General features: G+C 46.6%; 2 protein-coding genes across 6 annotated transcripts in view; both read left to right on the top strand.

Annotated features, from left to right (window-relative positions):
• The first annotated feature begins 1,411 nt into the window (after positions 1-1,411).
• On the top strand, positions 1,412-14,708 carry Kcnd1 (potassium voltage-gated channel subfamily D member 1). The gene is made up of 6 exons (XM_027433136.2): positions 1,412-2,651; positions 9,079-9,241; positions 9,338-9,421; positions 9,510-9,608; positions 9,972-10,222; positions 13,288-14,708. The coding sequence occupies exons 1-6, from the start codon at positions 1,531-1,533 to the stop codon at positions 13,520-13,522; spliced, it is 1,953 nt and encodes a 650-aa protein (XP_027288937.1). The 5' UTR covers positions 1,412-1,530; the 3' UTR covers positions 13,523-14,708.
• A 3,090-nt stretch (positions 14,709-17,798) lies between these two features.
• Otud5 (OTU deubiquitinase 5) overlaps positions 17,799-27,214 on the top strand; it is a 32,685-nt gene continuing 23,269 nt past the window's right edge. For 2 of the 5 annotated variants that reach the window (XM_027433129.2, XM_027433130.2), the window contains exons 1-2: positions 17,800-18,924; positions 19,054-19,166. In XM_027433129.2, coding sequence (XP_027288930.1) covers positions 18,573-18,924; positions 19,054-19,166 — 465 coding nt within the window. In that variant the 5' untranslated portion in view covers positions 17,800-18,572. Of the gene's footprint in view, positions 19,167-27,214 lie in introns of all 5 variants that reach the window. The other 3 variants (XM_027433131.2, XM_027433127.2, XM_027433128.2) reach the window with 3 other exon arrangements.

A 27,214-nucleotide genomic window follows, 5' to 3' on the forward strand; every position in this document is an offset into this window, starting at 1 on the left:
TGGTACCCCCAGCCCCAACGCTGTTGCTGCTGCTGCAGCGGGGACACAGGTGAGGACAGCCCTGTGGGGAGAGGGAAGGGACCATCAATAGCTCTGTCCTTGTCTTTTCCTGGTCCGGTCCCCATGCCCTAGTCCATCCTGGAACAGTCTCCAGGGGTCCCACTGGACCTTGTCCTTCTAGAGCCTCCTTCCAAGGACCCAGCAGCCTCCTCCCCTGTCTCCCACCCCGCCCCCGCCTGTGCCACCTTTCCCTCCTAGGCCTGGCTGTGGCTGCTCTCTTCCTCCTCCTTTTCTGCTGCTGCTATTGCTGCTGTTGTTGCTGCTGCTCCCACTCCTGCTACTGCTGTTGCTGGCTACATAGCGCCAGCTCCTCGGGGTGTGGTTTCCCCAGACCTGCCCCTAACGGTGGGACCCAGTCTTCTAGTGGTCTCCCTTACCACCAGCTTCCAGCAAGGTTCAGCAGCCCCCTCTCCTGGAAGACACACCCAACTTTCTTCCAATACCCCGCCCCCTATCCAACCTATTTTGAGGGAATCCCCTCCCTCTTAGCATAATCTTTTGAGAGTTCCTTGTATGCTATACCCAACTTCAGTCCAGTTGCGTATCCACCCTTTGGGATTCCCCAGACCCCCCTTTTCTTACCCAGAGCTCTTCAGATATGAACCAGGCTTCCTAAGCCCCTCCAGGTAACCTCTGCTGGATATCTCCCAGTCTTTTAACAAAATAAACCAGTCCCATACACCACTTTTGCTATCCCCCTTTCTTAATCCTCATTACAGGGCCCCCACCTCTCCTGCCTTCCCCAGAACTGTAGATTGTAGACAACATCTTCCCGGCTATTCTTGGCAGTGCTAGTCACTCTTGAGACACTTTTTAGCATCTTTACAACCTCCTGGCTCCGTAGCCACCCTTGAGATGTTCCAGTCCCCTTTCCTGATCTGCAATGGGGCTCCAACCCATGTATCTTTCCCCATAAGTCTTCTGGGTGTGGACAGCCCTTCAGCATCTTTCAAACACCTCTGGTCCCATCTCCAACTCTCTGAACGTCCCAATCTGTCTCCTCATCAACTCAACTGAGGGATTACAGGCCCTCCTTTATTGGGAACTCTTGAGAGTGTGAACAACTCCCTACCTATTTCTTGGTCCTACTGGACACCCTCAAACATCTCTCAGAAATGTGCTGACCCCTATAGAATCATCTATGTCTTTCTAGATCTGAAGACCCTTCTTGGTTCTTATAGCACTTTAACCCCTTCTTAGTACCCTAGAACCCCCCCCATACCCGCCAAGCTCCTGTCTGTCTCTCTAGTTCCTCTTCTTTCTGGTTCCTCTCTCTCTCTCTCTCTCTCTCTCTCTCTCTCTCACCCTACACACACACACACACACACACACACACACACACACACACACACACACCGGTTTCCTTGTCTGGGTAGCCCAGGGTTTCTCCAAGCCTTCACCATCCTGGAGATAGCCACATTTTCCTAAACATCACACTCCCAAGTCTCCGTGGGCCTGGGGAGCTGCAGGATGGCGGCAGGTGTGGCCACATGGCTACCATTTGCAAGGGCTGCAGCAGTGGGCTGGCTACCCTTAGCCCAGCAGCCCCTACCCCCTGCACCGGAGGTGAAGGCATCCCGAGGGGATGAGGTTCTGGTGGTGAATGTAAGTGGTCGGCGCTTTGAGACCTGGAAAAACACGCTGGATCGTTACCCAGACACATTGCTCGGCAGCTCAGAGAAGGAATTCTTCTATGATGCCGAATCAGGCGAGTACTTCTTTGATCGTGACCCAGACATGTTCCGGCACGTGCTGAACTTCTATCGCACAGGCCGGCTGCACTGTCCCAGGCAGGAGTGCATCCAGGCCTTTGACGAGGAGCTGGCTTTCTATGGCTTAGTACCAGAGCTTGTGGGCGACTGCTGTCTTGAAGAATACAGGGACCGCAAGAAGGAGAATGCAGAGCGCCTGGCAGAAGACGAGGAGGCCGAGCAGGCCGGGGAAGGTCCAGCCCTTCCAGCAGGCAGCTCCCTGCGACAGCGACTCTGGAGGGCCTTCGAAAACCCACACACAAGCACTGCAGCACTCGTTTTCTACTATGTGACTGGGTTTTTCATAGCTGTGTCAGTCATCGCCAATGTAGTGGAGACCATCCCATGCCGTAGCTCTGCACGGCGACCCACAAGAGAGCAGCCCTGTGGTGACCGCTTCCCAATGGCCTTTTTCTGTATGGACACAGCCTGTGTACTCATATTCACCGGGGAATACCTTCTGCGGCTCTTTGCAGCCCCCAGCCGTTGCCGCTTCTTGCGCAGCGTGATGAGCCTCATTGATGTGGTAGCCATCCTGCCCTACTACATTGGGCTTTTTGTGCCCAAGAATGATGATGTCTCTGGTGCCTTTGTCACCCTACGTGTGTTCCGGGTCTTCAGAATCTTCAAGTTCTCCAGACACTCCCAGGGCTTGAGGATTCTGGGCTATACCCTCAAGAGCTGTGCCTCTGAGCTGGGCTTTCTCCTCTTTTCCCTCACCATGGCCATCATCATCTTTGCCACTGTCATGTTCTATGCTGAGAAGGGCACCAGCAAGACCAACTTTACAAGCATCCCTGCTGCCTTCTGGTATACCATTGTCACCATGACTACACTTGGGTAAGTGTAGACCTTGAGCTGGGAGCTGGGCAATGGGTCAGGCACACATACCCTTTCTGTAACATTAGGAAGGTTAGAACATACCTCTATGGTAATGGATATCAAACCCAGAGCCTCATATGGAGACTTCACACATGTGAAATAGTGCTCTGCCTCTGCCTGCCACCCTACTTTTGAGACAAGGTCGTTGTGCTATGTATAGCCCAGGGTAGGTTCAAACACATTATCTTCGTGCCTCCACTTCCCCAGGGCTGGGATTACAGGTATATACTAGCATGCTTGCTTCCTTCAGCTAATCTATAAAAATTCAGAAAGCTGGGACTGGAGAAATGGCACACCAGTCAAGAGTGCATACTTCTTTTGCAGAGGACTCAAGTTTGGTTCCCAGCACCCACCCAAGTTGGATGGCTCACAACTGCCTGTTACTTAAGATCCAAGGTAACAGATGCCTCTAGCCATCCAGGTGTCTGCACATATCTGCACAAAGATACACACATAGTTTAAAAATAAATAAATAATCTGTTTTTAGGTTTTATTGAGACAGAATTTTGCTAAGCAACCTTGGCTGGCCTGGGGCTTGCTATGCAGTCCAGGCTGGCCTTGAACTCATAGAAATCTGACTGCCTCTGCCTCCACACTGCTGGGATTAAAGGTATGTGTCACTATGCCTGGAAAAAAATGAATCTCTTAAAATAAATTTTAGGGGGCTGTAGAGATGGCTCACTGGTTAAGAGCACTTCGTTGCTCTTGCAGAGGACCCACGTTTGGTTCCCAGCACCCACATGGCGGCTAATAACCATCTGCAATTCCAGTTCCAGAAGCTTCAGTGCCGACTTCTGACCTCCTTGGACACTGAATACATTTGGCACACTACTGTTTTACCCTCATCACAGTGGCTGCCCTTTAAACTATCAGCCCAGCCTCTAAGGGGACAATTCTGTTCCCCCAGACACTGGCTCTGTTGCTGCTGCTAAAGGTAGTTCTAACTAAATCTCTATAATTCTAATAAAACTCAAGAGCTAGGGTGAAAACATAGGCGCTCAGAGAGTTAGAGTAGCAACAGGTTAAGTTTCTCTCTTAGCTGGTGACCCTGGAAGCCCCTCCTTTCCACACTGCCCCAACAACAACAACAACAAAAATTCCATGCTAAGCTCCTCCCATCTACTTCCTGTCAACCAGTGGCTAACCCTGCTTCTCTGAGCCCAGGTTAATTTTATTTAATTAATGCAAAGGCAACACATCTTTACATAGTTACCAAATGCAGCATGAAATAATGTAACACATCTTCGCCTAGTTAAACAAATATTGCACAACAGTGCACAAATGTATGTGAAAGCAAAACACTCACATGTAAAGTAAAATACGTCAATATTTTTAAAGGTAAAATTTAGCTTGGTTGGTGGAGCAAATCTTTAATTCCACCACCTCAGAAAGTAGAGACAGGTGGATCTCTGTAAATTCAAGGGCAGCCTGGTGGACATATCAGTTCCAAGGCTACAGTGAGACCTTGTCTTAAAAAACGTAGAGAAGGCAGGTGTGCCTTTAATCCCAGTATTCAGGAGGCAGAAGCAGGCAGATCTCAGTGAGTGTGAGGCCAGCCTAGATTAGATAGCAAATTCCAGCCCAGTGAGGCTAGATAGCATGGTCCTATTTTTACAAAATATAGATAAGAGTTAAATTTATTTTTCTAATCCCTCTCAACTCTGCACATACCTTGGTTTTTTTCCAGGTCAGGTTTTAAGAATTGTCTATGTTGGGCCAGAGAGACTGCTCTTCCTGGGGTTCTGAGTTCAATTTCCTAGCAACCACATGGTGACTTAAAAACTATCTATAATGAGATCTGGTGCCATCTTCTGGCATGTAGACATACATGCAGACAGCACACCGTGTACATAATAAATAAATAAATAATAATAATAAATAAATAAATCGTTTCTAAAAATCTCAAGGAGATTCTTAGCAAACTTAAAAAAATTGTTTATGTTGCTCTCTTTTCACACCTTCTCAGGGTCCCAGTTTCCTTCTCTTTTCTTTGAGATTGGATTCCACTATGTAGCCCATCAGGCTTGCCTGGATTCACTGTATAGTCCAAGCTAGCCTCAGACTCAAAGCAATCTTCTTACCCCAGCCTTCTTTTTTTTTGCATTAAACACAAAGTTTATTACAGGTGGGAGGAGAAGAGACAAGAACGGGGCAGAGAGGAGAGGGGAAAGAGGGGAGTGAGTGCTCAGCCACCAGAAACAGAGAAGAGAGAGGGAGCTACCCCAGCCTTCTAATGACGTGATTCTAGGCATGATCCACCATGTTATGTTTATTAGTTTCCCTCTTTGTAAAGTGCGAAGTGAGCACTTTAAGAGGAGTCAAGGGGCCGGGCGTTAGTGGCGCACGCCTTTAATCCCAGCACTCAGAAGGCAGAGGCAGGTGGATCTCTGTGAGTTCTAGACCCGCCTGCTCTACAAGAGCTAGTTCCAGGGGGCTGGAGAGATGGCTCAGAGGATAAGAGCACTGCCTGTTCTTCCAGAGGTCCTCAGTTCAATTCCCAGCAACCACATGGTGGCTCACAACCTTCTGCAATGAGATCTGTGCCCTCTCTGACCTGCAGGCCTACAGAACACTGTATACATAATAAATAAATAAATCTTTAAAAAAAAAAGAGCTAGCTCCAGGACAGCTTCCAAAGCCACAGAGAAACCCTGTCTTAAAAAACAAAAACAAAAACAAACCAAAACAAAAAAGAAGTCAAGTGTACCGTATGAGTTCTCCAAAGGCTTCAGGGAAAGGGTATACAGGTATATGGCTTCCTATCACCATTTTTTTTCTATTTTGCTCATTCAAGTCACATCTCTCAACCTTCTAGAATTGTTTGCTGTGCGGGCACAGCCTCTGGGACTTTGTGATTCCTTGATGTTTTCCAGAAGATATTTTTAGCATTACTTGTTTTTATTGAGATAGATTCTTACTAAGTAGGCCAAGCTGGTCTTGAACTCATCATCCATTTGCTTTTGCTTCCTGAATGCTGGGACTCTAACCCTATGGCACCTACCTAGCTATATCAATATTATTTTGTTTTTTGACACAGCGTTTCTCTGTTGTAGCCCTGGCTGTCCTGGAACTCTCTTTGTAGAGTTAGGTTCTTGAACTCACAGAGATCCGCCTGCCTCTGCCTCCTAAGTGCTGGGATTAAAGGTGTGCGCCACCACTGCCTGGCCTTGATTCCAAGGATTTAATTCAGGTTGTCAAGCTTGCATTGGCAAGCTCTTTGCAGCTTGTTGGCCCCTGTTGTATGTATTTTTTGACACAAATTCTCACTGTGTAGCCCTGGCTGGCCTAGAACTTGCTCTGTATACCAGGCTGGCTTGCAACACAGAGAGATCCACCTGCCTCTGCCTCCTAAATGCTTGGATTAAAGGTGTGCACCACCACACTCTGCCACCTTTATTTTATAATTTTTATTTATTTATTTTTGATTTTTTAAGACAGGGTTTCTCTGTGTAGCTCTGGCTGTCCTGGAACTCACTCTGTAGACCAGGCTGGCCTCAAACTCACAGAGATCCGCCTCCTTCCACCTTTAGTTTTTGAGACAGGTCTCTCATCAAACCAGAAGCTCACCCATTCATTTAGATTAGCACCAGATCTATGCCCATTTCTGACCTCTAGGCCTGGGTTTCTAGGCACATGCTACTGATACAGCTTTTTTACTGGAGATACAGCTTTTTTATGGGTTCTGGAGATCTGCACTCAGGTCCTCATGCTTGTATGTACAACAGGTATTTTACTGAGTGAGCCAACTCCCCTGCCTCCTTGCAGTGTTTGAAAAGACGCCATGCAGGGCAGATGCTGTGATTCTTCTCCAAATTCCCCTCTCTAGGATTAGGTAGAGTGTTGCTATTCAGTATCTGTAGAAAGAATGGTTGAATTTATTCAGTGCCTTAAGAGAGGTACAAGAGTTTCTAAGAAGTAGAGATTAATTCTGCCTGGAAGTTCATGATTGGCTCAAATCAATAAATATGGAGTCCTAAAAGTGAGTTGGCAGTAGGTATCTCTTTTTTTTTCTTTTTTTATTTTTTATTATTAATTCAAGTTAGGGAACAGGCTTGTTTCACATGTAATTCCCCTCTCCCTCTCCCTCTCCCTCCCCTTACCCCCATTCCTTCTCCCCCACCTCCAACCTACCCCCCACCCCATCCACCCACCACTCCCCAGGCAGGGTAGGGCCCCCAACCGGGGCTCCACCAAGTCCACCAAATCTTCCTGTGCTGGGCCTGGGTCCCTCCCCATGTGTTCAGAGACAGAGTGCATCCCTTCAAGTGGGATGGGCTCTCGAAGTCCCCCACATACACCAGGGCAAAAAGCCAGTCCACCTCCAGAGGCTCCCAGGAGTGCAGGGGCCTCCCCGATGGCATCCATGATCAGGGGGCTGGATTAGTCCCATACTGGCCTCCCAAAGAGCATCTGGGGTCGACAGGCTTTCCCTTTTTCAGGCCAACTGTTTATGTGGGTTTCTCCAACCTGGTACAGACCCCTTCGTTCTTCATTCCTCCCTCTCTTCAACTAGGTTCCAGATTTCAGCTCAGTGTATTTCTGTGGTTTTGTTTTGTTTTTGTTTGTTTTATCCAGACAGGGTTTCTCTGTGGCTTTGGAGCCTGACCTGGAACTACCTCTGTAGACCAGACTGGCCTCGAACTCACAGAGATCCTCCTGCCTCTGCCTCCCGAGTGCTGGGATTAAAGGTGTGCACCATCACTGCCCGGCTGGAAGTAGGTCTCTTGATGCCTTATGCCATATGCAGTCCTCAGAACAACTATGACAGTAGGTGCTCATGCCTCGTAAGTGAGACATAGTCTGAGATGACTATCACATAGTTAGAAATGGCCAACTTATAGAGACTCTGGAGTAGGGTCCTGAATGCTTAGAACAAATGAAAAGATCTGGAGATGTAGCTCAAGTCATAGAGTGCCTGCCTGGCACCTGTAAAGCTCTGGGTTCACCCTCCAGCACTGCATAAATTGAGCAGGGTTACAGGTGCCTATAATCTCAGTACATAGTGGGAGGCAGAAGCAAGAGATCAGAAGCTCCAGGTCATCCTCAGATACATAGTAAGTTTGAGATCTGCCTGGGATGCATGAGACCCTGTCTCAGCAAACCAAAACCAATAACAGCAACAACACTGCAACTCAAAGGGATAAGGAAGAGCCAACTTAGGGTGCAGCCCAAGCAAAAGCCTAGAAGCTGAAGATGGCTGAGGCTGAATTTCTCAAAGGCTTTCTTGTGGTTAGAAAAAAAGAAGTGTGCCGTGTACTCCTGGGCAAATCAACTATGGCATCTCTCTGAGCTGTTTTCGTCCTTTGAGAAACAAGCCAGTAGTTGGTTCTGCTCTAGCTCCATGGGAGTGGGTGGCTTGGAGGAAGGCAGGGTAGTTTTGAGGCTCCCTATCTTTCATGTGAGGACATTTTCCAGGCTTCTTCTGAGGGATATTCGAAGGGGTCCTTCCTAAAGAATACAGAGAAGCAAGCAAAACCAGAATACTACTTCTGGGCTATAGAGCCTCTCATTTGAACTGTAACCGCTAAGCCATTTCTCTAGCTGCCAGGATCCTGTATTTATTCCTTGTTTTCCCTTCTGTTTGGTGTTAGTAGATATCCAGATGACAATGATGCCCAGTGCATAGCTTAGATGGGGCAGCAGATGGTAGAAACTGAAGGCAGCCTCATTTTTCATTTGACCTCTACTGCTAGGGCCCAGAGAGGTCATTCTTCACATTTTGAATTGTTTTGTCTGCCTCTACCTCTGGAGTGCTGGGATTAAAGGCATGTGCCACCATGCCTGGCCATCCTTCACATTTTGAAGATTTATTGTTTTGTTTTGTTTTTTTACTATTTTTAATTATGCATAGCATATGTGTTTGTGTGTGGGTATGTGCATGTGAGTTCAGGTTTCCACGGAGTTCAGAAGAGGGCCTTGGATCCTCTGGTGCTGGAGTTACTGATAGTTGTGAGCTGATAGACATGGGTGCTGAACTTAGTTCCTCTGGAATTCCTAACCACTAAGTCATTTCTCTACCTTCATTCTCCAAATTTTTCAGTGTAAGAAACAGAAGCTGGGGCTAGAGAAATGGCTTGGTAGTTAAGAACACCTTTTCCGAGGACCTGGATTCCATTCACAGCACTCCCACATGGTAGCTCACAAGTATCTGTAACTCTAGTTAAAGGTTAGCCAGGTCTACACAGTGAGTTCCAGGACCACCAGGACTACACAGAGAAACCCTGTGTCAAAAAACAAACACAGAACAGCAAAAAACTTTAAAAGGAAGAAACGGAAGCTCAGAGTCCATGTGCTTGGCCAAGTTTACAGAGCACTTCAGGAGTGGAATTGGGGGTGGGGGTGGCTGCACACCTCTTCAACCTTGGCTTGCTTCTGTCTTTCACAGGTATGGAGACATGGTGCCTAGCACCATTGCTGGCAAAATTTTTGGGTCCATTTGCTCACTTAGTGGTGTCTTGGTTATTGCCTTGCCTGTGCCAGTCATTGTGTCCAACTTTAGCCGCATCTACCACCAGAACCAGCGTGCTGACAAGCGCCGAGCACAGCAGGTAACTATGCCTCCCTTCTGAACACTGCCATTCCTTCTACCCTAAACCTGTCTGCTCCTGGCCTCACCTGTCTAACGTTTTGTCTCATCTCTGCAGAAGGTGCGCCTGGCAAGAATCCGGTTGGCAAAGAGCGGTACCACCAATGCCTTCCTGCAGTATAAGCAAAATGGGGGCCTTGAGGTGGGGAGGCACATTTCTCGGGGGTTAGAGGTGAGCAAGGATAAGAGGGGAAGGTGCTCACTGCCTGTTTCTGCTCCATCTGTTCCAGGACAGTGGAAGTGGTGAGGGACAGGCGCTGTGTGTTAGGAGCCGTTCTGCTTTTGAACAGCAGCATCACCATTTGCTTCACTGTCTAGAGAAGACTACGGTGAGGCCAAACAAGATGCTACATGGTGGGAGGGAGGAAGTCTTTCTGAACACCAAGCTGATTCCCTCACTGAGGTGGAAGCCTTACCACTGAATTGTAAAGATTGCATGGTGCTTCCTTTAAGAGGCTGAATCTTGTGGCAGAGGCAGGTGATCTCAATGAGTTCCAGGCCAGCCTGATCCACATAGTGTATTGCAGGCTAGCCAAGGCTACATAGGCTGCACCTTGTCTCAATAAAAAGAGGCTTCTAGGATGGGCAAGGAAAGAGAAGGCAAAGTGACTTTGTTTAAGCAAAGGTCGGAGAGTTGTATCAGCATCCATGACATGGGGTACCCTGTGATCATGCTTTCCTTCTGCCCACAGTGCCATGAGTTCACAGATGAGCTAACCTTCAGTGAGGCCCTTGGAGCTGTCTCACTGGGTGGTCGCACCAGCCGTAGTACCTCAGTGTCTTCCCAGCCAATGGGGCCTGGCAGCCTGTTATCATCTTGCTGCCCTAGAAGGGCCAAGCGCCGAGCCATCCGCCTTGCCAACTCCACTGCCTCTGTCAGCCGTGGCAGCATGCAGGAGCTAGACACCCTAGCAGGGCTTCGGAGGAGCCCTGCCCCTCAGAGGTAAGTACATGGCTCACCTGTATAACCACAATTAGAAAGTGCAGGATTTAGACGATGGGCTTAAAATTTCATGACTGTAGGCCTAGCAAGTCAAGCCCAAACCCAAATTCCTTTGTGGAAGGACCTTTATTTTGTCTTCGAAACTCCTCATTTTTCAAAAAAAAAATTCTTTTTTATTTTTGGTTTTACTTTTTTTAAAGATATAATCATTTATTATGTATGTAGTGTTCTGTCTGCATTTATGCCTGCAGGCCAGAAGAGGGTACAAGATCTTATTACAGATGGTTGTGAGCCACCATGTGGTTGCTGGGAATTGAACTGAGGACCTCTGGAAGAGCAGGCAGTGCTCTTAACCTCTGAGCCATCTCTCCAGCCCCTTATTTTTGGTTTTTCAAGACAGGTTTTCTCTGTGTGACCCTGGCTATCCTGGAACTAACTCTTGTAGACCAGGGTGGCTTCTAACTCACAGACATCCAGCTGCCTCTGCCTCCAAAGCGCTGGGATTAAAGGCATGCGTCACCACAACCTGACTCATTTTTCAAAATTTTAAGACAGGGTCTTGCTTTGTTTATAGACCAAGTTGACCTCATGATAATTCTGCTTCAGCCATCAAGTTCTAGAACTCATACATTACTGCACTCTGCTCTTCATTCATTTTTTCAAATATTTACTGAGTAGCAGTATGGCCCTAGCCATTCAGGAAGCTAAGGGAAGAGGCTCACTTGAGCTGGGGATGTCACTCAATGATAAACATTTGCCTAGTATGAAGGAGGCCTTAGGTTCCATCCAGTACACACACACACACACACACACACACACACACACACACACACACACAGGTTTGAGGGTGGATCTTTGTGTCTTGAAGCCTACATTCTATCTTTTTTTTTTTTTTTGGATTTTTGAGACAGGGTTTCTCTGTGGCTTTGGAGGCTGTCCTGGAACTAGCTCTTGTAGACCAGGCTGGTCTCGAACTCACAGAGGTCCACCTGCCTCTGCCTCCCGAGTGCTGGGATTAAAGGCATGCACCACCACCGCCCAGCAAAGCTTACATTCTAATAGAAAAAGACACTTAACAAACAAGTATACAAACTATATACTGGCTCAAACATTTGTAAGTAGCAAGATGAAAACAAAATCAGGAACAGTGGCCAGAGATTACTGAGAAGAGGGTGATACAAGGGTTATTTTTAGATTTATTCTTAATTGTGTACCTGTGTGTGGGTATGTGCATGTCATTGTAGGTGCATGCCTGTGAAAGCCCTAGTCTTTAGATCCCCAGGGGCTAGAGTTGTGATGTGGGTACTAGGAACCAAACTCAGGTACTCTGGAAGAGCAGTACTCAACCACTGAGCCATCTCTCTAGCTGGAGGCAGAGTTTTTCATTGGGATCACAGGTCAGCTCTGTCCTGCCAGCCGGCTCCAAGTAGCCACACAGAGACTTATCATTAATTATAAATGCTCGGCTGATAGCTTAGGCTCGTTACTAACTAGCTCTTACAACCTAAATAACCCATATTTCTTTTTTCCCCTTTGGTTTTTCCAGACAGGGTTTCTCTGTGGCTTTGGAGGCTGTCCTGGAACTTACTCTGTAGATCAGGCTGGTCTCGATAACCCATATTTCTTATCTACAGTCTGTCACATGGTGGTTCCTTTTTTTTCCAGCAGACATGTTCATTTTGCTTCTCTCTGAGTCTCCTCCCAATTCTCCAGACTCTGTCCTTCTCCCTAGCTTCCTCTCAATTTGGCTTTCCCACCTAACCTCTTTTTGCCTAGCTATTGGCCAGTCAGTCCTTTATTAGACCAATGAGAGCAACAAATATTCACAGTATACAAAGATTGTTCCACAGCATCTAGCCTCTTTTCTTTAGATTTTTTTTTCAGATTGGGTATGGTGGCACATTATTTTAGTCTCAGCACATAGGAGGCAGATGTAACCCGATCTCTGTGATTTCAAGGCCAGCCTAGTCTACATAGTGAGTTCCAGGCTAGCCAGGGCTATGTAGTGAGACTGGTCTCAAAAAAATAAGTTAAAAATTATCTTTTTAGTACTGGGAATGGAACCTAGGAACCTAGGAAGTGGGGATAGACAAGAAGGACAGAATAAGAAAGAAATGAGGACTCAATTTTATAAATCCTAGTGTAGACTTTTAAACTTTTTGTTTTGTTTGGCTTTGAAGTAGGGTCTTACTATGTATGTAGCCTAAGCTAGCCTCAAACTCAGGGTCTGCCTGCCTTAGCCTCTTGAGTACCAGAATTACTGGTGCATGCCACCACTACCTGTTCCTATTATGGATTCTTGCAATAGTTTTGGCTTTGTGAAGGGTAACAAGAGAGGGACTAGGGAGATGGCTCTGCTTAAGAGTACTTATTGCTCTTGCAGAGAATCTGGGTTCAATTCCTATCACCCACATGGTGGCTCACAAGCACCTATAACTCTGGTTTCAGGTGATTTGATGCATTGTACTGGCCTCCTTGGGCACCAGACATGCATGTGGTACATGACAAACATGGCAAGGCTCTGGATTTATTCCCCAGCATCACAAAAAAGTGTGTATACGCTATATATGTGCACTTTGTATCATTTGTCATTTCATTTGGTCTCTATAACAACCCAATGAGGTAGCCGGGTGTTGGTGGTGCACGTCTTTAATCCCAGCACTTGGGAGGCAGAGGCAGGTGGATCTCTGTGAGTTCGAGGCCAGACTGGTCTCCAGAGCGAGTGCCAGGATAGGCTCCAAAGCTACACAGAGAAACCCTGTCTCGAAAAACCAAAACCAACCAACCAACCAAACAAACAAACAAAAAAAACACAACCCAATGAGGTAAGGAATATTCCCATGCTACAATTAAAAGAGGTTTCCAATGTGGTAAAATGTGATTGTGATTTGAACTTAAGACCAGGTGACTCCTGAATGCACCTCCTTTACCATCATTGAGAATGCAGGGAGAATTTGTACCTCAGTGCAATGGACCCAGTATGTGCTAATTAATGTGATGATTGGTATGACAATTATCAAGATGAGTTTTTAAGAGTATTCCATCTTTCCCACCCCTGTTCACAGCCGCTCAAGCCTCAATGCCAAGCCTCATGACAGCCTTGACCTGAACTGTGATAGCCCGGACTTCGTGGCTGCCATCATCAGTATCCCCACCCCTCCTGTCAACACTCCAGATGAGAGTCAGCCATCCTCCCCTGGTGGTGGTGGCAGTGGTGGTAGAAGTAACACCACCCTCAGGAACTCCAGCTTGGGTACCCCCTGCCTCCTTCCTGAGACTGTGAAGATCTCTTCCCTGTGAGGGATGGGTCTGCCCATTCAGAGGGCCTTCTTTACTCTTGGGAACTCCTTTCCAAAGCCATATTTGGGAGAGGCAAAGAGGGGCAGACCTGGGGACCCCTTATGCTCCCTGCCAAGAACTATGCAATGGAGTTTCATGGAATGGCCCATCTGATGGGGAATTAGCTAGGGAATGGGAAACTTCCCTCAGTCCCGGACAGTTTTCCTAATGGGAGCTGAAGCACTGGAACTCCATAGGCCCCTGGCCTCTCACTCCAGCATGCTGGGACTGGCCTCTCTCTGCTAGCTGGCCTCTTGCATGCTTCTCCCTTGGGCCCTCAGAGGCAGGTTAGAGCTTTCTGTAGTCTGACATTTGAGGTCTGGCCTGACAAGAAGAGTTAAGAGTTCCTCTTCTCTTTGTGCTGTGCAAGTTCGAGGGTTCATAGAACGAGAACCCTCAACTCTAATTTAGCCTCTAGGGGGTGAAGTCTTTGCCCTTCACCAGGCCCAGCAATTCCCAGATATGGAAGCTTGGAATGCATCTGTGGGCTGGCTTAACGGGCTGTGGTCTCTGTAGTGACCCACTAACCCCAAGCTTTGTCTGAGGGGTCAGGCTGCTTCTCCTAACACAGAGATAGCACAAACATTACTGTCCCCTTCCCTGGCTGCTGGAAATGAGTTCCTGCCACCTGTCCTCCGCTGGGCTTCCAGCAAACTCTAGCAATAGCAGCTGCTGCGATAATAATATGCAAAGCCTCAGGCCAATTTGCTGCAGCATATACATCTGCCCTGATCAGATGGGCCACATCTAACTACTCTCTTCTCTGGTGTTTTTTTTCCTTGGGTTGGTCTGGAGTCTGGACCTGCTGAGATAAGAGACTGGCACCCAGCTAGAGCTGGGCTGGGTTTTGAGATCATGGGCTGATTCTGTAGTGTTGGGCGAACCCAGAAGTGCTTAGGCAGAGGCCTGGGTTGTTCCTGAACCCTGGGAGGGACAGATGAGACTTCTCAATTACCCCCTTCTCCTCTGTAATTTCCACATAGTCTTCTCCTCTGTCTTGGGTCACCTTCTGGATCTGTGTTCTCAGACTGAAATTTCACATCATCTCAGGTTCCCTGTCTCCCAGCTCTGTCCCTCTGAAGCTGGCAGCTGACAAAGATGAAGTTTTCATCGGTCAATAAAACTTAAGAGGAGAGATGTGGACTGAGCATCTGCTGACTCTGTGGTTGCCTTTGGGGGCTGGGCTCAACTGAGGGGTTAGGGACACTCTGGTCTCAATTACTTTCAACAGTGAAGGGGCTGGGCAGAGGTGTGGGGTATGGGAGGTGGATGCTAGTGATGCATTCTGGAAGTTGAGCTAGTGATGCATTCTGGAGAACTGAAAGAGGGTGGTTTGAAGTGTTGGTTTCTGTCGGCAGTGAAGCAGGCCAGAAGGTACTAAGACTGATGTACCTTGGGATTTTTTCCCTTGAGCTCCTCTGTCTAGTTCTGGCTGCCCTGGAACTTGCTCTGTAGACCAGGCTGGCCTGTCTCTGCCTCACGAGTACTGAGATTAAAGGCACATACCACCATGCCTAGCAGTATACCATGGATCTGAATCTTTTCCAGGTCCTTCATTCACAGTTGGGAAAATCAAGATCCAGAGCAACATGTACTCACTTAAAGGGGTAACTTAAGCTCATGTTTCCTGATAGCAAAACCCTACAAATGTAAGCAGAATAAGATTGTTTCTGAGTTTGGTATATCCCCCTTCATCATGGATATCCACTATGTTCACTTCTGAATGCTGGCCACACCAGACTAGTATGTGACTGAGCTCTGTAGAACACTGAGAAGACAAATCTTGAATTCACATTGACATGTTTCAGTCCTTGGGTGAGAGAATCACCTTTTATGTGTCAGGTTGCTAATTTGAAATAGACAATTTTTTTTCTTTTTCTTTTTGTTTTTTTTTTTTCAGACAGGGTTTCTCTATGGCTTTGGAGGTTGTCCTGGAACTAGCTCTTGTAGACCAGGCTGGTCTCAAACTCACAGAGATCCACCTGCCTCTGCCTCCCGAGTGCTGGGATTAAAGGCATGCGCCACCACCACCAGGCCAATAATTTTCTATTCATCAAATATGTAACTGCCCATGTACTAGCACTAAATTACAATGATGGGCAAAATGGCATTATTATATCTCATGTACAGAGTTGAACATGGAAGGCAGATAAGCAATTGCAATACAAGGTGATAGAACTAAGAATGATGAATTATAGAAACATATGGATGGCAAGGAAACCTAAACTGGCTAGCATGCATGGAGTGGTAATGTATACAAGGAGATGGAGTTAGGCAAGAGATGTAAGACTGAAAATGTGGGTGGAGGGCACAGTGTGTACAATGATCTGGAGGTTAGAGAGTGAGCTCAAGGCCTTTGGGGAACTGAAAGTAGTTCGGTTTAGCTGGGAATGAGAGTGTAAAGCTGAAGGGAGGGAAGTAGAACAGGTTGCAAAAGGCCTTGTATAAGTAAGGGGACTACTGAAGACTCAGAAACAGGCAAGTCATTAAGTTTGCATTTCAGAAGAAGAATTTTGGCTATGGGGCCTAAGTTATGGAGAGAAAGTCTTGGGTACAGGAGCATCAGTCAAGTTTGTGTGTGTGTGTGTGTGTGTGTGTGTGTGTGTGTGTGTGTGGTAGTACATATGGTAGGAGATGCTGACTTGCCTAGAGTGATAGCAGTAGAATTGGAAAGTCATGAAATTCCAGAGATAGAATGAACAAGACTTGGGATTGACAGGCAAGTGGGAATTGGAGAAGAGGAAGCTGTCCAGTTTGGCTCTTGGGTTTCTGGTTTGGGCAATGATGGGATGGGGGTGTTTTTTGCTGTTAAAGGAAATATGAAAGCTATTACTACATAGTTAAGTACTGGGTGAAGGCTAGTCATGAATACTATGAGTTTAGTTAGGTGGGTAGTGCTAAGCAGATATCCTATAGGGAATGGGATATATGGGTCTGAAGAGGAGTCAGTATAATGTTTTCCAGCATGTGGCAGAAATCCTTGAACACAGAAGTCCCAGCAGATACTTAGTTGTCTCCTCCTGGGAAGTCTCAGGAACATAAAATATCAGTAGGACCCATATGTATCCATGTGTTACTGATGCCTTTCAGGAAAAAGCTTCTGTTAAGGTTAGCATCTGAAGCGAGGAGGTTAGGTGGTCTTTCTGTTTCCCCCCAAATATCTTTTTTTGTTGTTTGTTTTTCGAGACAGGGTTTCTCTGTGGCTTTGGAGACTGTCTTGGAACTAGCTGTTGTAGACCAGGCTGGTCTCGAAGTCACAGAGATCCATCTGCCTCTGCCTCCCGAGTGCTGGGATTAAAGGTGTGCACCACCAACTCCAGGCCCCCAAAATATTTTTTGTTGGAGACAGAGTCAACATGTAGTCCTGGCTAGCCTTGAACTCTCTTTAAAATTATTCTATATGTACAGGGTTTTGTCTACATGTATGTATTTTCATTACAAGCATGCCTAGAGCTGGATGAGGCCAAAAGAGTTTGTCATATCCTTGGGACCAGAGATACAGATAGTTGTGAACCACCACGTGGGTGCTAGAAAGTGAACCTGGGTCCTCTGGAAGAGCAAATGCTGTTAACCACCGAGCTGTCTCTCCAGACCCTGGCTTTGAGCTCTTGATTGTCCTGCCTTAGCCTCCAGAGCAATGATAACCCCATTTCTTTTGAGACAGGGTTTCTCTGTGTATCTCTAGCTGTTCTGGCACTAGCTCTTGTAGACCAGGCTGGCCTCGAACTCAAGAGATCCACCTGCCTCTGCCTCCTGAGCGCTTGGATTAAAGGCGTGCGCCACTACTGCCCGACTTGGCATTAATTTCTAACACACAGAAATTAGATCCTAGCACTAGGGAGGCAGAGGCAGGTGGATCTCTGTGAGTTCCAGACTAGCCTGGTCTACAAGAGCTTTTGCCAACACTACTGGAAGACGCTAGGTACTGACAGTGTTGGTTCGTAAACATTTTCTTTCCTGAGTAAATTAAGGGATGGGGGCGGCGGTTGTGGAGGTGGCGAGAAAGGCTGTACTGCGCCTGCGCAATAGCTATAGGCTTGAGAGGTCAACGTGAGGGTAAGAGGGCGGAGGTGACAGAATAGGCGTGTCTTTCCGCCAAACAAGTAGGCAAATGTTGCAGTTCTGTCTAGCGGTTGGCCCTTCTGAGGTGACGGACTGCATTGTTAAGCCAATCACGTCAAGATTACGTTTGTTGCCAGGGTGAAGCAGGGTCCGCCTTTTCGGGCTTGCTGATTGGTGGAACCGGAAGTGACGACGCCTCACAGGATGATACGCTCTGGGAATGTTGATGTTTTCCTGTGAGTCTGACTGAGTTCCAGATGGAATCCTTGAGGAGACGACTTGTTGTGTTCGTGAGGCCAACCACTCTGTTTCTTCAAAGTACGGATACGTGCGGGCTGGAACCTTGGGGAAAGAAAGGAACAGGACGGAACCAAAGTTTTTCTGCTGGGAACACGGCTGCAGACTTTGAAATTTGAGAGGGAGGACACGAGAGAGCGAGCGCTTATCCCTGATTGGTTCTTGGGTGTTGTCAAGGCTTTACGCAGGTTCTTCAATTGGTTGGTATTCGCAATTGTCACCGCCGCGACAATTTTTTGCCCACGTACTTCCGAACAAGAGGCAGGGCTGTGTTCTGTTACGCCTGCGCACGGCCTGGGCGGCCCCACCCGGTAGTTCAAGAACCTGTGAAGGGGCGGGGCGAAGAGGTACTTGTTTTGGTTGTGTTTCCTTTGAAGCTGAATCCCGGAACAAGGTAGCAATAAGCTTGGCTGGACTTGGAGAAAAGGCTACGACAAATTCGTCTTTGTACCATCCTATTGGACTTCACATCCGGGATCTCCTCCGGGCGTGACCTGCGTACTGCCTACCGTTCTCGAACCGGTGTCCTGATCCCTTTATACAGGCCTTGCTGTTCCCATCGTGCTTCGCGCACAACAGTAGCCCCCTCATCCGGGTTCTCTCCCGGCGTTCTCAGCGTTTCGTTTGCTGTGGGGTACTTGCCCGTGCCGCCATGACTATTCTCCCCAAAAAGAAGCCGCCACCTCCCGATGCCGACCCGGCCAACGAACCGTCGCCGCCCGGGCCGCTGCCCCCAGCGCCTCGGCGCGGTGGGGGTGTGGGTGTGGGCGGCGGCGGCACGGGAGTGGGTGGAGGAGAGCGCGACCGAGACTCCGGCGTCGTGGGGGCCCGTCCCAGGGCTTCACCACCACCTCAGGGCCCGCTCCCGGGGCCGCCTGGTGCTCTTCATCGTTGGGCACTAGCCGTGCCGCCTGGCGCAGTGGCGGGCCCTCGGCCACAGCAGGCTTCTCCACCTCCTTGTGGGGGCCCTGGTGGCCCCGGCGGCGGTCCTGGTGACGCTCTTGGTGCGGCAACTGCGGGGGTGGGCGCGGCAGGGGTGGTGGTGGGCGTGGGTGGTGCCGTGGGCGTTGGCGGCTGCTGCTCGGGGCCGGGGCACAGCAAGCGGCGGCGTCAAGCTCCCGGCGTTGGCGCAGTTGGCGGGGGCAGTCCGGAGCGTGAAGAGGTCGGAGCAGGCTACAACAGTGAAGACGAATATGAAGCTGCGGCAGCACGAATCGAAGCCATGGATCCTGCCACTGTAGAGCAGGTAAGGGCTGCAAGGTGAGGAGCTGGCAGATAACAGCACGTGAGTCCACCAGACTCAGAAGGGATCCAAGGAAGTGTTGTTTCAGAGTGGTCCAAGAAACCTAGGTCTTGTTGCTGGGCCTGACATTCTTCTCTGGTGATGAAGGTATGATGAAACCTCATTTCCCCCAGGGACTTGGTGTTAGGGGTCCTAAGTATGCTAACATACTTCAAGATGAGATCTGGGAGCTCTTTTGCAGTCCATAGTTGTCAGTCCTGGTCTTGGGGTCTCATCTGCATGACTGTTGGTGAGAAGTCTCCAGGAGTCACAGGTAGGTTTGGATTCCTTCTTGAGAGGAGGATCTCATGTCTCACTAAGGGACTTCGGTTCAGTGACTTAAGAGCTCTTTTTCTTTAGGACAAGTTAGATTTCCTCTCCAGAGAACTCAGAAAAGGCAGTGTCCTCAGAGATAGGGTCTAGGCGTACCCAAGAAACCTAAACCTGACATTCTTCATGTAGGAAGGACCCTCTTTTCCTTTGCAGAGTTGACAGGTCTGTTCACCAGCCATGCCTGGGACCTCCTCAGGAGTCCTAAGCATCAATTCAAGGACCTAGACCTCCTTGGAGAATTTAGGGCTTAGAGTAAACCGACATAACGGTAGATAGTGATTTCCAAAGCATCCCTCCAGTGATGTGAAACTTCTTTCTGGGAAATAAACTTCTCTAACCCTTGGAGACAAAGGCCAAAACCAATACCTAGGACCAGAAACTGCCTGTCTCATATCCTTTCTGAGTGACATTGGTTTGTGTTTTCTATCAGTGGACTGAGACCTGCATCCTTGGAGACAAGGGTCCTCAGTTTCTTCTCATTGATAGGCTCTTTGCCTCCACCCCTACCATTCAACTGAGGACCTGAACCTTTCTTCAAATGAATGAGATTAAGAACTTTGGATCACAGTCGATGTTGGTGTAAAGACCTCTTTGCTTATGGACTGGAGTTTTACAGACTGGGCCCGTGGCCTCTTCAGGAGTATGGCACTTAAAGATGTCCCAGGCTGGAAGTGTTCTTCAGGACACACTTTTATTCATAGACCAGTGTCTATGCTCTTGGGGGTTCATATATTCCCCTAAGGATATATGTCTTACTGATTGAAATGCACTTCAGGGATTCAACATCCCATTTTTTCTCTTCAGTTCATCTAAAGACTTCTCTGATCCCCCAGGGGCTGAGCTGTTAATCTCACAGGAAAAGAGCTCTCAAGTCACTAAACACAGATTAAGTTCCTTGGGAAAAACCTGAGGCTTCCCTCAGGAAGAGCTCCATCTTTCCTGGAAAAAGAACTCCCACCTATTGACTTTGCAGATGAGGTCCCAGAATCTAGCATGAAATCTATAGACCCTATATAATCCCTGCTTTGGAAATGGGCAGTATGGAGACCCAGAGGTGATGTCAGATGTCAAGGGCCAGAGACTCTTTTCTGTGAAGGGCATAAGGTTTTCCTTAGGAACAAGAGCCCCATATATGCTCCTAAAGACTTTCTAGAGTAATGTCTGAAGTTCCTCCTCAGGGAACTTGAGATGCTCTGGGGAGACAGGACTGAGTTGTGGCACTTTTCTTTGGGGCATGATTATAAGGTCCCTGAGGAACAGGGTCCTAGTCTCTTTCCAGGTGCTTTTAATATTACAGTTGTTTGAGGGATTGTTCTGTACCTTAGGATCTGAGACCTGAATCTTTTGGGGCTGTCACCTAAGACAAGGTAGGTATGTTCTTCATAGGAGTCTTTTAGGACCATAAGATTCTCTTTGTGGGGAACTTGAGGCTCAGGGGCATGGGCAGGATACGATTCTAAGGAAAATAGTTAGGGCGTCTTTCGCCTGAAACATTTCCCTCTTAAACAGTTCCCTGTGAAACAGTTCCCTCAAGGGCAACAGTTTCTTTTCTTTGCCTTGAGGACTGAGGCCTGAGTCCTTGCTTAGGCATGCAGCTTTCCTCTCAACACACCAGGTGATTCTTTCTCATCAGGGAGAGGACATGAAGTCATCATCAGTATGGCCAGAGGCTTCTTCCTTTGGACAGAGCACCTGGGTGTTCTTGTCATAAGAGTTCCTTACCCTTAGGTCAGAGCCAAGAGGTTGTTAGACCCTGGGACCAGAAGCCTGAGGCATCCCTCAAACTGGTAGAAATTCTGATTTCAGTTGTTGCTTCCCACTTCCAGGGTCCTGAACATTTCTCTCACATCCCATTTCTGTTTGTCTCATTTTCTTTCTACTTTACAGGAGGCAGAGTATGGTCTCAAATCTACTGTTCTTGTTCCTTTCCTATTATTTCTGACAGAACAAATCCTCTGGACTCACAGATGTCAAGTCCGGGAGTTATGAATCCCTGGTTCTTGTAAAGTCTCTTTGCCCCTTAGAGAGCTATACCTTCCTTGTTCCAGGGACAGAGAAGGTATGTTGTTCATGGAAATGCAAAAGGCCACATTCTTAGACCCTCTTGCAGTTCTGCTCTTATATTCCACCTCATAAGAACTTGGAAGTAAGATCTGATGGACTCATGAAACCTGTTCTTCCCTATGACAAGGGAGAGACTCTCTGTTCTGCTGTGGGGTAAAGGGAAGATAGAACTAATCCTTTTCTCCCTGCCTCCTCTGGCCCAACTTTGAGCCTTTTGGGGATGAGAAGACGGGAGATTGGTTCTGCTACCCCAATCTTGGTCCACAATTGTTGCTGAAGATGTTTATAGCCTAGAGGCTAGTTTGATACTGACAGAAGGGGATGATGATTAGTCTGAATGGTAAATCTGGTTCCAGTTCTGTGAATATATACTACTGTTCCCTTTAGGTACCTGGTGTCAGGGTGCTGGGGAGATGATATCAGAGGGTTCCTTTTCCATGCATGGTCACCTTGCCTGAGGGCCTGTCCACTGAAAACAATGGCTTGTAAGAGTCCAAAGCTAGGAGACCTCACAGAGATCTTGGAGAAAGGGGCATACATGCTGAGATAGTGAAAGATGCTAGACTTAGTGCTGTCAGTGTGTCTAGATTCTACCTCTGTCAAATTTTGCAGGATGAACTAGTGTAGTTTCTGCTTCAGTTCTCTTCAGTTTCCTTACCCTCTTGCTCATGTGCTGATGAGTTGACAGTTAGCTTTGGAGTTTTAGGGATTTCAAAGCCCCCTGTATCTGAAGTTGATAGTGAACAGTGGTGTCTTTTGAAGAGGAGCTGGATTCCTTCTCTTTCCTCCTTGCTTTTTTCCCAGCCATAGAGGTTTGATAGGCAGGCTTTGGTGTGAGGTTTAAGGATGATGGGTGGCAGTGTTGTTGCCAGCTATCAAGTTCCACAGTTGTATGTGGAAAGAATTTGGGATTTAGAGGACAGGCTTTATAGTTCAAACTCTAGTGTTGATTGTTGAACTGGTTTTATGATTGTAGAACTCTCATTTTAGGGCAAAATTTCATGAGGGTTGTTAGAGGGTTTTTTGGATCTTTTTGTTCAGGATGAATACTTTGCCCCAGGACTATCTTGTTTTCTTCCCAAGAGGCTTTGGCCACCTATAGTACCCATCTCTTGGCATTTAGGATCTTGCCCATCTGAAATTGGGTGGTTGGCTGATAAGGAAGCAGCGTATGGTCTCTGACCTGGCAACATGGATTTGAGTCCTTTTTCTATACTAAACGTTTGTGTGGTTTTGGGGCAGTTCCCTTTTCAGGGTCTTTGATTCCTTATCTCTTTTTTTCTAGACAGGGTTTCTCTGGGTAGCCCTGCTGGCCTGGAACTCACTCTGTAGACCAAGCTGGCTTCAAACACAGAGCTCTGCCTGCCTCTGCCTCCCAAGTACTAGGATTAAAGGTATGCATTACCACATCAGACTTGGATCTTGATTTCTCTACCTATGAAATATGTAGTGGTGAGGAGGGTGATTGGACTCATTGCTCTGGAGAAAGTTGTAATCTTGTCTTTAATGTCCTGTTTTATATTCTTCTGCCCTTCATGGAATTTTATGTGGGACCCTTGGCTCTGTGGATGTTACTTTTTAGAAGATGTGCTATGATGTTTCAGCCAGTGTTGAACTTCTTTATTCTTGGTAGATGCTATAGGTTCTTTGGTGGTTTTGTGTTTGTTTCACAGTTTTATTGTGTGTGTTTCACAGTTTGTACACAATTTTCTGAGTGTGTGTGATGACCTGTACCTATAAACCCATCAGTTGGGAAGCTGAGACAAGAGGATTGCCAAGAGTTTGACACTAGCCTGAGCTATAGTGTTGAGGTACTGTCTAAGATAACTGGAATAAAAAGTGTACAATTCAGTGGCTTTCAAGATTATCCATAGAAGTGGACTTCTGTCATCAGTCAGTTTTAGATTTTTTTTGTTTTCTAAGACAGGGTTTCTCTGTGTAGCCTTGGCTGTCCTGGAACTCATTCTGTAGACCAGGCTGGCCTCAAACTCCCAAGTGCTGGGATTACAGGTGTGCATCACCACTGCCTGACGTTAGAATTTTTTTAACATTATAGAAATCTTTATACCTTTTAATTCCACCCCCAATTCTTTCATCTCTTTCTGGCCCCTGGCAACCCAGTATTTTGTCTGGATTGATCAATTATCCTGAAACAAATAGAATCATAATGATGTAGTCCTTTGTAACTTTGCTTCTTTTGGTTAGCATGTGTCTGAGCACATATATGGTATAGCATATATCAGTAGTTTGTTTTTATCACCATATAATAGGATCTTGGGGTTTTTTAATCCTTTTGTGGCCCAGAAATAGGTTGGGAGTCTCCTTTTATTCTATTCTGGTGGGCTTGTTTGGGTCTTTAGAAAAGCAGTATATTTGTGTTTCTTATTGGATAGAATGCCTGTGTTTATTACCCCTGGAGCAGAGCCAGTGTTCCTGGGTGTTTTGGGTGAAGGGGTGGTGTTGGCTTCAATCTTGCTGGGACAAAGCTGTGAGGCCTAGAATACTAAACACCTCTTGGCCATGGGTTCTGAGAAGACATCTGCCCAATGCTTTTGCCATCCTTCCCTGCACCCTTCCCCCTTTATTGGCAGCTCTTTTACCCACAGGCTGGGTCAGCAACTTCCCAGGCTGAGAGGGAGGATTCCAGGCCCCTACTGCTTTTTAATTCTAACCCCTCTTTGGGGAGTTGGATCATACAGAATGGGAGCCATGCTGTGTTGTCTCACAGCCACAAAGCTCTAGAGCTCACATAGCAAAGGAGTACTACGGGGAGGATGTATTAATTTCCTGTGGCTGTTGTGACAAATAACCACGAACTGTGTGGCTTAGAACAACAGATACATTCTGTTTCAGTTTTGGCTATCAGAAGTTCAAAATATGTTTCACTAGGCCAAAAATTAAGGTGTTAGTACTTACTTCTGAGTATCCTCCAGGGGGGCTGGGAGAGAATCTAGACTTTTTCAGCTTCCGGTGGCTGCATCACTCCAATCTCTGCCTCTGTCTGCACATTGCTTTCTCTATGTGTATGCATCTGCTTATGTGCGTGGTTTCCTTTTCTGTATTAAATCTCTGTAAAGACAGTTGTATTAGTTACTTCTCTGTGACAAAGCAACTTGAGGAAGTGAAGAGTTATTGTTACAGTCTGGAAGGATACTTCTGGTGGCAGGAGTGTGAGGTTGCTGGTCACATTGTATCTATAGTCAGGAAGCAGAGACTGAATTCTGCCCCCCCTTCACTTTTTTCTTTTCCTCTTTTATTCAGCTCAGGATCCCAAGCCCATGTAATGATGTCATATTTAGGGTGGGTTTTCACCCAGTAATTAATGCTCTTGAAAATTCCTGAAAGGCACACTAAGATGTATGTTTCTTCGGCAATTTTTTTTGTTTGTTTGTTTGTTTTTTTTTTTGTTTTTTGAGACAGGGTTTCTCTGTGTAGCTTTGGAGCCTATCCTGGCATTTCTTCGGTAATTTAAACCCATTCTAGTTGACAGTGAGGATTAGCCATCACAAGTCTACCCAGTCTCAACTTGGCACCCAAACCTGTTACTTTTAAATATTAATGTTTTACTCCTGGTCCTCAACATCTCAGCCATCTCAAGATAGGTAACACATTTAATTCATTAGTAACAGTATCCGAATTCCTAACAGTTCTAGCATTGTTCAAAAATCTTAAATTCAAGGCCAGGTGAAGTGGTGTACATGGTTAATCCAAGCACTTGAGAGGTAGAGGCAGGTAGATCTCTGAGTTCTAGGCCAGCCATAGTTGCATAGTGAGACCCTGCCTCAAATTTTTTTCGAAGTCTCTTCTGATACTCAAAGTAATCTCTTAACTGTGAACCCCTGTAAAATAAAAAAAAAGTTGCATATCTAATATACAGTGGCACTGAGCAAACATTCCCATTCTAGAAGAGAGGAATGGGGACATTAGCAAGGAAAGATTAGATGAAAGCAAGACTGAAACTCAGCAAGGAAAACCATAAACCCTGAGTTCATGCAGTTGATGGTATCATGTGTCCAACATGCTTGGGTAGTTCTACCCTTCAGCTCTGTTGCTTTGGATATATGTAGCCTCTATCTTGAGTTAACTCTACTCAGTGCCTATATCTTTCCTTGGGAGATGTTCCTGGCATCTCCAATATCCTTAAGGTCGCTATTACAAGTAGGCATCACCTCCATAGCTTCATAAAATGGCCTCTTAAGGTCTTATCGCAGGAAATCTAACCCTGCCACATATTACCTGGTTTCATTGGCTTTATGAAACCTTGGTGCAAGGCTGTATGATCCTCTCATTGCTGAATTCTGTGCATCTGAAAAACCAACATGAGGTGGATGATGTGAAGGTAGGCTACCAGCTCAAGATGTAGCCTAGCCTCCTTGGACCACAAGTGCTGTGGCCTCTGTTTGTCACCTTGACTGAAACTGAGGAAAACACTTCTCTAGAGTATTTTCTGCATTTTACTCTAGAGCAGCAACTCTCAACCTGTGGATCCCAATCCCTTTAGGGGTCGCATGTCAGATATCCTGTATTTCAGATATTTACATTATGATTCATAACTGTAGCAAAATTACAGCTATAAGGTAGCAACAAAAAATTTTATGGTTGGGGGTTACTACAATATGAGGAGCAGTATTAAAGGGTTACAGCATTAGGAAGGCTGAGAAGCACTGCTTTTTAGGCATTATCCTTTCCTTTTTTTAAAAAAAAAATATTTATTTATTATGTACACAGTATTCTGCCTCCATGTATCCCTACTGGCCAAAAGAGAGCACCAAATCTCATTACAGATGGCTGTGAGCCACCATGTGGTTGCTAGGAATTGAACTCAGGGCCTCTGGAAGAACAGCCAGTGCTCTTAACCCCTGAGCCATCTCTCCAGCCCCTGCATTGTCCTTTCAATGTGCATGTTTTCAACTGAATTTTCAGTGTTATAGCCTGGAAACTTGTCCTTCCTGGGTAGGATCTTGCCCTCGAGGATGGATATATATTAATGTTTTCCTTAATTGCACAAATTTCATTACACTTCTAGCCAATTTGTCCATACTTGTCTTCAACTTTAAGGCATCCAAGCTGCTTTTCTTTTCAAACTGCATATTTATGTCCATAACTTTTTTTGAGGCAGGTTCTCATGTAACCCATTCTGGCCTCAAACTAGCTATGTAGCTGAGGCTATCTTTGAACTCCTGATCCTCTTGATTCTGCCTCCCAAAAGTGTTAGGATTATAAGCATGAGCTACTATACCCAGTTAATACTTTAACCTGGTTGATGTTATTTTCTTCACCAAACTGTACATTTTCCACATCTTGTATATTTTGTACTTTCTCAATGGATTAATGCAATAATAACCACAGTAATTAATAACTATACTACAGCCTAGAGGTTAAGTGACTTCAGATTTTCTCCAAGCAACTTAGTCCATTACTTTTGAATTCAGACTCACTCAAATGATCAGGTGGGCAGAAATGAGCCAGATTATTTTGCCAGAATGTAAAACAAACATCCTCTAGTACTTGTACCTAGCTGAGATCTTAACCAGGACTTTATTGTTCACATTTCTGTCCGTATTCTGTTATTCCACATTCCTACCAGCATATACTGTCAAGCTCTACTTTAGCAC

Source organism: Cricetulus griseus, chromosome X (genome assembly GCF_003668045.3).
Source record: "Cricetulus griseus strain 17A/GY chromosome X, alternate assembly CriGri-PICRH-1.0, whole genome shotgun sequence".
NCBI classification, from domain to species: Eukaryota; Metazoa; Chordata; class Mammalia; order Rodentia; family Cricetidae; genus Cricetulus; species Cricetulus griseus.

Excerpts from the sequence above, each read along its gene's own strand:
- Kcnd1 (XM_027433136.2), top strand. The coding sequence starts at position 1,531 with ATGGCGGCAGGTGTGGCCACATGGCTACCATTTGCAAGGGCTGCAGCA. Across the intron at positions 9,422-9,509 it reads AGCAAAATGGGGGCCTTGAG|GACAGTGGAAGTGGTGAGGG; the intron begins GTGGGGAGGCAC and ends CATCTGTTCCAG. Across the intron at positions 9,609-9,971 it reads ACTGTCTAGAGAAGACTACG|TGCCATGAGTTCACAGATGA; the intron begins GTGAGGCCAAAC and ends TTCTGCCCACAG.